This window comes from Orycteropus afer, unplaced genomic scaffold (genome assembly GCF_000298275.1).
Source record: "Orycteropus afer afer isolate SDZICR_OR568_19922 unplaced genomic scaffold, OryAfe1.0 scaffold00035, whole genome shotgun sequence".
Classification (NCBI taxonomy): domain Eukaryota; kingdom Metazoa; phylum Chordata; class Mammalia; order Tubulidentata; family Orycteropodidae; genus Orycteropus; species Orycteropus afer.
This window is the reverse complement of record NW_006921622.1, coordinates 11790617-11799577: the sequence shown is the minus strand read 5'-3', so window position 1 is coordinate 11799577 and position 8961 is coordinate 11790617. Positions and strand designations below refer to the sequence as shown.

The 8961-nt window shown below is 37.5% G+C and overlaps 1 protein-coding gene across 1 annotated transcript in view; it reads right to left on the bottom strand.

The window, feature by feature from the left end:
• ARMC3 (armadillo repeat containing 3) overlaps positions 1-8961 on the bottom strand; it is a 146804-nt gene that overhangs the window by 90584 nt on the left and 47259 nt on the right. Inside the window, exons 4-5 of the mRNA XM_007936409.1 lie at positions 2073-2141; positions 1637-1812 (exon numbers count right to left, since the gene is read on the bottom strand). Of these exons, the coding sequence (XP_007934600.1) occupies positions 1637-1812; positions 2073-2141 (245 nt within the window). The remainder of the gene's footprint in view (positions 1-1636; positions 1813-2072; positions 2142-8961) is intronic.

Sequence of the window (8961 nt, the reverse complement as noted above, 5' to 3'; positions counted from 1 at the left end):
TTCACATGAACTTATCGGCCCATTGTCTGCCAACCCTATATATGATCTTGGATACACTCTCCATTTAGACATACCTAATTGTTTAGCTTGTTCACCCTGTGGATTTATTATTAACTAGCACTTCTGACATTAACTAGTGGTTGTGGAGTCAACTCTTTTTATTTCTGCTTCATAAAAAATAGAGGATATATTAAAAGGAGTTTGGGAATTAAAACATGAACACATTTAGAGGAATATTTAGGCATGTTGGGAGAGGTAAAATTTACATAACCAGTGAAGGGAAATTGAGCTGAGCTTGCTCTTTAGGATGTCTCTTTTAGGGAGGAATCCTGAGTGTAACACCAAAGAGTGTGGAATTAAGTGACAATGACATGGTAAAGGCCAGAAATTTGTGCTTGCAGCTACCTTTTAGCATAAATCTCTTTGTCTTTCTTTGCTTAGATACTTTATCTAAACACTGTGCTTCTCAATTAGCTCTCTTCCTTTTCCTCATGATTGCTTTAACATCTCTTCCTTTCACACTCTTATTGACAATAATTTATAAATGGTGTTTTTGTATTTTCTGCTGATACCCAATAGCACAAATGGTTAAACACTCAACTGTTAGCTGAAAGGTTGGCAGTTCGCACCCACCCAAAGGCACTTTTGAAGACAAGCCTGGTAGTCTGCTTCTGAAAAGTCAGGTTTGAAAACCCTACAGGACAGTTCTAAGGAGCTCTGGTGGCACTGTGGTTAAGGCATTGGGCTACTGAACAAAAGTCTGCAGTTCTAACCCACCAGTTGCTCCATGGGAGAAAGATGAGGCCATCTGCTTCTTTAATGATTTATAGCCTTAGAAACCCTATGAGGGATGTTACGAGTTGGAATCAACTTGATGGCAATGGGATGAAGCAATTCCACTCTGTACACATTGGGTCACCATAAGTCAGAATCAATGGCAACTAACAGCTACAACAAAGCTCATCAAGAGTGTGTGGAATTTGTTAAGAAGACTGAGCAGGATAAGAAGCAGGGAAGACTGTCCAAAGTACCAGGTGACCGCTAAAGAGGGTGTGTGAGAATGTGTGTACTCAGTGAGGGAGGAGGGGCAGAGGACAGGCCAGGTAAGCAAAGGAGAAGGTGGCCAGTTTCTTTAAATTACAAAGGAAAAATTAGTTTTTTGTTTGTTTTGTACTCTTTTGAATGATTAATTATGTTCTGCATACTCAGATCATTATGTTTTCACCAATAACAACACTTCATCAAATATGCTCAGTCACCAAGATTAGATCAATAGGTAGCTGCCCAGGTCAAACCGGGTTCAACAAGAACATTAGACTTCCTGTTTCAAAACAAGTAAATTTTATCTAGTATAATCCCATCTTAATTTGCATGCCTTTCTATTATTTTACAATAAAAGTGTGTTTCTAAAATGCCCTTACATGGGAGGCAATTACTTATAAAGCATGAAAACTGAAAGATACTCATACTAGAAGTCCATCATTTTCTCTGGATGACAGATATTATTATGCAGGTACCCAGTAGAACTGATATTACTTCCTAATAGTGAGCTTCTAAAAGCCTTTTTTTTTTTTTTTATGAGAAAATAAATTCTACAATCAGCTTTTGTGAAAACTCATTTTAGAAAATATCTTACCTGTACCAAGTTGTAAATGCATTCAATAGAATTCTTCTTTACATCAGGGTCTGGGCTACTCAGTAGTCTGATGAGTGGCTCTAATCCACCGTGTTCAAATATTTGCACTTTACTGGTATACTCTGCAGACATGTTTGCCAAACAAAGACTAGCAAACTCATGGATAACTACTTCTTCTGTATATCAAAAATAAACAACATAAGTAAGCCAAATGCTTATCCAACCATTGCTTTAAAACATGCTTTGGAAACCAAAGACCCACAAATCTTATCTTGGTTAGAGACCACCTTTTTTATAAACTTAAAATTGAGTTGCAGTTTGAGAAATTTTTAATGACAGTTCACAATTCATATTTCATAACTATTTCAAATACTAGTTTAAAAAATGAATAAACTAGTTCTATTTTTTTGGAAACAGATGTATGATGCATAGTTACCTTCTGGAGCAAGTTGAGCAATAAGAGAATTCATGACATCTAACTCCCTTAACAATTTTTTAACATCATCTACAAAAGAAACAGAATACTGATGTTTATTACTACTAATAATGACACTGTCTATTGAATAGTCCCTTGTGAAACAACTACTATTACAAAATTTTACAGATCAGGAAATTGTGGCTCAAAGTCATACAGCAAGTAGGTGTGGCATCAGGTTTCATGCCCAGGACTGAATTACCCTAGGCAAACTCTAGCTTACACTCCTTGATCACTGAGCTATATTCCATTCTAATATCACTAGAAAACCAAAACCACTGCCACTGAGTCGATTCTGACTTACAGTGACCCTACAGAACAGAGTAGATCTGCCCCATAGGGTTTCCAAGACTGCTGATTTTTACGGAAACAGACTATCACATCTTTATCCTGTGGAGGAGCTGGTGGGTTCAAACCACCAACCTTTTGGTTAGCAGCCAAGTGCCTTAATCACTGTACCACCAGGGCTCACTATCACTAGAAAAGAAAACCATAAAAGTACAAAATTTCCTAGAACACATGCCAGTAAAGTCGAGTTACTGTGACCTATACTTGAGTAAGTTTGTTATATAGTGTGTGTGTGTTTGTGTGTGTGTATACACACACAAATACAATTATCCCAGCCTATCTCAGTTAATACATCTTGATTGCTTACATTCTATGTGACTATTCAGAAATGCCAAAAATGCTTCAAGATAAGAATATTGACTTGTTTAAAAAAAATTGCCCTTAAATATGTGTATGAGCTTAATTAAGGATGGACAGATGTGCCACTACCTCTTTCCTGCCATCCTAATCTCCTTTTTGTGAGAAACAGGCATAGATGCTCCTTGAGTTCTGCAGTTTCTCTTCTTTTATCTTCATCTGTAGGTCAAAATTAGCATTACTAGAATTTTGGAAAAGTTCATTTTGCAGCAGCTGAATAGCAGATGGTCTCTAGATGAATTCTTCCTCATTAACTGCTGGATATACTTGGGTTTTACTGTGTATCTTTTCCTGTGGGACTCAGGGATATGGCTGTTTTTTAGCCTGTCAAAATTTTGCTTTCTCTGTTTCTGTTCAAAATGGCCAAAAGAGATCCGGCAAAATTACACCTAGCTATGCACATGTGAGGAGGCTTGACATACAAAAGAACAAATGAACTTCGAGAGTGTACCTTCTCAAGGTGAAGAACATAATTTTATAGTTAACACTTGTTTCGGGGGGGGGGGAACCACATGCATTCACCACAGATTAAGAAATAATAAGTTTGATATAATACTCAGACCTTTCCAAGTGTTCTGGTGAACTATACAGAGTTGCACCCTCCAGTAGAGTATGTTACTGTTCTCTTCTCACTTCTATGCGTCTGGTCTGTATTGCTTCTGGAATGATGCCTGTGAAAGCCACACTGAAGTATGCTATTTTCACATGCTTGAAGAAAAAAATGTTTCTGGGCTTTTAGCTCACCAAGTACATTTCCCATGTGGTATACAAAATAATCTTTCACATACTCGAAAAGTTTTTGCTGTAACACTGACTATAAGGTCAAAAAGATTTTTGCTCAGTGAACTCTGCTCCTCTTGTTTCTCTGCATGATCCACTCCCACAGGCAGAGGCCATACCACTGCATTTCTATGTGCAGCATAAGGTGACACTACACCTTGGTCTGCCCAAGCAAGTTTACGTTTTCTTCAGAGGATTACTCCATAACATGAAGTTCTCCTCTAGGTCTGAATCAAGGCCAAATGGCAAGTGATGTTCATAACAGATCTAGTAGATCTATCCACTAAACCATTTTCTTGTAGCCCAGTAGATGATTTAGATGAACTAGCATCTCTTGAAACCTAGGGGTACATCTGATTAATTTGCTATTCTGCTTTTAACTATCACATTATTCACAAAATTTGCCTTTTCTTGAGGTCAAGTCAACAAAAATAATGGGTAAGCTGCTACTTCCATCATTTTTAAAAAATACGTATTTATTGTGGTATGGGTGAAAGTTTACAGAGCAAATTCATTTTCCATACAGCAGTTCACACACACTTTGTCTCATGACATTGGCTGCAATTTCCCACAATGCAACAGCTCTCTTCCCACTTCCTCCCCATAGTCACCTCTTCCCTGTGTTCTTCCCTCCCATGCACTCCTGCCCCTAGGTGTCTCCCTGTGCATACATAGCCCTTCTAATCTCCAAAGATTGATCTCTCTAATGATTGTATCTACCTTATGTAAATGTTCAGCTCATCTGCCTGTCTTTTGTTTGGCTGGAAGCTGCAAGAGTGAGTTCAATTCCAGACCTGAAAGGCAGCTAGGAGCCATACTCTCAGGGGTTCCAGCAGGCTCTGTGAGACCAGCAAACCTGCCCCCGCCCTCTTTTTTTTTTTATGATTTTGTGTTTTTTTTCCACATTGTTCTCCTTCTCTATCCAAGATTTCCTACATAGAACTTCCATCATTTTAAGCACAAAGATGGTCTCTGTCCCCTTTCTTTTTCAAATGAGAGCACTCTCAGATATGGCAACTAAAGAGAAACTCTGACTTATGATCAGGCCACAAGATCATGTTCTAGCCAAATACTGTGACAGATGCACCTACAATCTTAGGTGGTTCCACACCTCTTGCCACTTTCATTTCCTGGGGTACCTTCATGTAATCAGTTTTCATTGCATTCTTCTTCACAAGTATTTAGTTGCATAATGTTGACCATCTAAGTTACTGTTGACCTTATATTCTCCCAAGGAGCTGTGGTATAGTGGTTAAAGCATTGGGCTATTAACCAAAGAGTCAGCAACTCGAGAAAGATGAGGCAGTCTGCTTCTGTAAAGATTTTCAGGCTTGGAAACCCTATGGTGCAGTTCTACTCTGCCCTAAAGGTTGCTATGAGTCAGAATCAAATCGAAAGCAGTGGGGGTTATATTCTTCTACAGTCACTTTTTACTAAGATGGCAAGCTCTTCAGATTGCTTTAAGTAGTGTAAAGTCTGGGCCTCACATGGATCATGATGAAGTCTCTTTTCAGCAGACTTCTTAAATAAGTCTTTTTGTTATGTAGCCTCTCTGAACTGAATACCACATACCAGGTGAAAGAAGAGAGCAACTGCATTTTTATAAAGGTTTAACAAACTAATTTAAATACTTGTCTTGAATGTACCAAGCCTGGTATAAGCTTGTAATTCAATCTTTCTAGCAAAAAATAAGCAATATTGATTTGCAACTGCAAAAGGAAAAGACGACTCTCATAGGAATCCCTTTAGCACCTGGGATTCTGCCAAAATATCCAATTCCTATACCATGAGCACAATGATATTACTGACTGCATGAAAACTACACAAACATACAAATTCTGAAGAAGCATCACTTATTTTGGGAAAAATGCCCAAAGATTATAATTTAACTGTGCAAGCTGCAGAGGAAAATCTGGAAATAATAGCTTTACATGTAAATCAAATGACTAGTTTTCTAAATAATTCTGCTCATATTATATTTCAACTCTTCTTGGACAAGTATGAAAAGTGAAGCAGCAAGTGTTATGTGTTGGCTCTACTAACAAAAGAACTTCACAAGCAATTAAGGACGCCAGTTTTCTAACTGTGTCATCAGATATTTCACATAGAAAATTAGTCAATTCCAGTAACAGTTTTATTTGCTCATCCAATTCACAGAATCAAAAGAAAGATTTTAGAAATTCATTCATCATACCTGAAATCCATGTGCTCAGTGAAGACTTGAAGGCCACAAGGTAAGCAGTGTTTCTGCCCTACTGTCCTCAGCTTTGTGGTTGCACACCTGGAGCCTCCTTCTAGCACTGAGTCACATCCTAACTGGCAAGCCTACAGAATAAGTTCTAGTAGGCCCAGGAGACCTACTTCATTCATCAACCAAATGTAAAATTCTTAATATTTTTGGGTCATATACATCTTCAGAAACTCATGAAACTTAACTATGAATTCTACTCAGGAAAATTTTCAAATAATTTGAAAGGCTTCATAGATTATAAATTCCTGATATATTGAATAAATAAAATAAATAATAGAAATTATGAATGAAAGGGAACAGGAACGCTGATACCAAAGCCAGGCAAAACCACTAAAAAAGGAAATTATAGACAATATTCCTCATGAATATAGATGCAAAAATTCTCAATCGAAACTCTAGCCAAACAGAATTTAACACCATATCACAAAAATAATAAATCATCATCAAGTGGGATTCATACTAGGTATGCAAGGGTGGGTCAACATTAGAAAATCTATTAGTGTAATTTGCATAAACAAAGGAAAAGAAACATATGATCATATCAATCAATGCAAACAAAGCATTTGATAAAATGAACTTCAAGAGTGTACCTTCTCAAGGGGAAGAACATCATTTTATAGTCAGCCATTCCTGATAAAAACACTCAGCAAAATAGAAATAGAAGAGAAATTCCTCAACATAATAAAGGGCATATATAAACAAAACCAACAGCCAACATTATTCTCAATGGAAAGATGCTGAAAGCTTTGCCCTTGAGAATGGGAACCAGACAAGGATGCCTTTATACCCACTCTTATTCAGTATTGTATGGGAAATCCTAACCAATGTAATAAGGCAAGAAAGGGAAATAAAAGGCATCCATATTAGTGAGAAAGAAGTAAAATGATCTCTATTTGTGAATTATATGATCACATACATAGAAATCTCAGAGATTCTGTAAGAAAGCTACTAGGAATAGAATGAGTCAATGAAGTGGCAAGGTACAAGATCAACATACAAAAATCAGTCATATTCCTGTACACTAACAAAGAAACCTCTGAAAAGGAACTGACGAAAACAGTACCATTTACAGTAGCCACCCAAAAGATGAAATACTTAGGAATAAACCTAACCAGGGATGTAAAAGATTTATACAAAGAAAATTACAAAACACTACTGCAAGAAACCAAAAGAGGACTACATGAATGGAAGAACATACCATGCTCGTGGATAAGAAGACTTAACATTGTGAAAATTACTATACTATCCAAAATGATCTATAGATAGAGTGCAATCCTAACCCAGGTTCCATCAACATTGTTTAAAGAGATGGAAAAACTAATTGCCTACATATATGGAAAGGAAAGAGATCCTGGATAAGCAAATCATGTTCAAAGAAGAACAAAGTAGGAGGCCTCACACTTTCTGATCTCAAAACTTACCATACAGCCAGCATTGGTAGTCAAAAGAGCCTGATATTGGTACAATGACAGACACAAAGACCAATGGAACAGAATTGAGAAGCTAGAAGTAAATCCATCCACCTATGGACAGTTGATCTTTGACAAAGGGCCAGAATCCATTAAATGGGGAAGAGATTGTCTCTTTAACAAATGGTGTTGGCAAAACTGGGTATCCATTTGCAGACAAATAAAATAGGATCCATACCTCATATCATATACAAAAACTAACTCAAGATGGATCAAAGACATAAATGTAAAATTCAAAACTACAAAGATCATAGAAGAAAAAATAGGGGCAAACTTAAGGGCCCTAATTTATAGCATAAACAGTCTATCAATCATAACTAAAAATTCACAAACAGCAGAAGATAAACCACATGACTGAGACCTCCTAAAAATTAAACACTTATGTGCTTAAAAATGAAGAAACTGCATGAAATGAATAATAGACACTAAGAACAAAAGGGAACTAGAACGCTAATACCAAGGCCAGGCAAAGACACTACTAAAAATGACTTAAAAAGAGTAAAAAGAGAACCTACAGACAGGGAAAAAATGTTGGCAATGACATACCTGACAAGGGACTGATCTCCAAAATTTATAGAAAACTTCACCTCTACAACAAAAAGACAAACAATACAATTAAAAAATGAGCAAAGGACATGAACAGACACTTCACCAAAGAAGATTAATGCAGCTAAGAAATACATGAAGAGATGCTCGTGATCATTAGCCATTAAAGAGATGCAAATCAAAACAAATCAAAACAACACCCTATAAATAATGTTGTTGTTGCTGTTTGCCGTCTAGTCAGCCCTGACTCATAGCAACCCCTCCTTGGGTTTCCGAGGCAGTATCACTACAGAAGTAGGATTGCCCAACCTTCCTTCCGAGGACTGGCTGGTGGGTTTGAACCGCCAGGCTTCTGGTGAGCAGTCAAGTGCCTTAGGCACTATGCTACCAGAGCTCCTAATAATAGCAGTGATTAAACACACATACACACACACACACACACACACACAGAAAACAACAAATGCTGGTGAGGGTGCAGGGAGGCTGAAACTCTCATACGCTGGTGGTGGGACTGTAAAATGGTGCTACCGTGGTGGAAATGGTATGGCATGTCCTTAAAAAGTTAGAAATAGAAATACCATCTGATTCAGCAATCTCACTACTAGCTATATATCCTAGAGAAATAAGAGCTGTGACATGAATAGATGTATGCACACCTATGTTCATGGCAGCATATTCACAATAGTAAAAACATGCAATAAACCTAAGTGCCCATCAGCAGATGAATGGACAAACAAACAATGGTACATATACCCAATGGGCTACTACACAATATTAAAGAATAACAATGAATCTGCAAAACATCTTACAACATGGATGAATGTGGAGGACATTATACTGAGTGAAATGTCAATCACAAAAGGACAAATATAGTATGAGACCACAAACTTAAAAAGTCAAGAAAAGGTTTATGCACAGAAAGAAGCATTCCTGGTGGTTAACAGGGATGAGAGGGGAAGAAATGGAAGATCACTAACTAGATAGCAGATGGGAGCTCTGGGGCATAGTGCCTGCTAACCAGAAGGCTGGCGGTTCAAACCCACCAGCCACTCCTCGGAAGGAAGGTTGGGCAATCTACTTCTGTAGTGATACTGCCTCG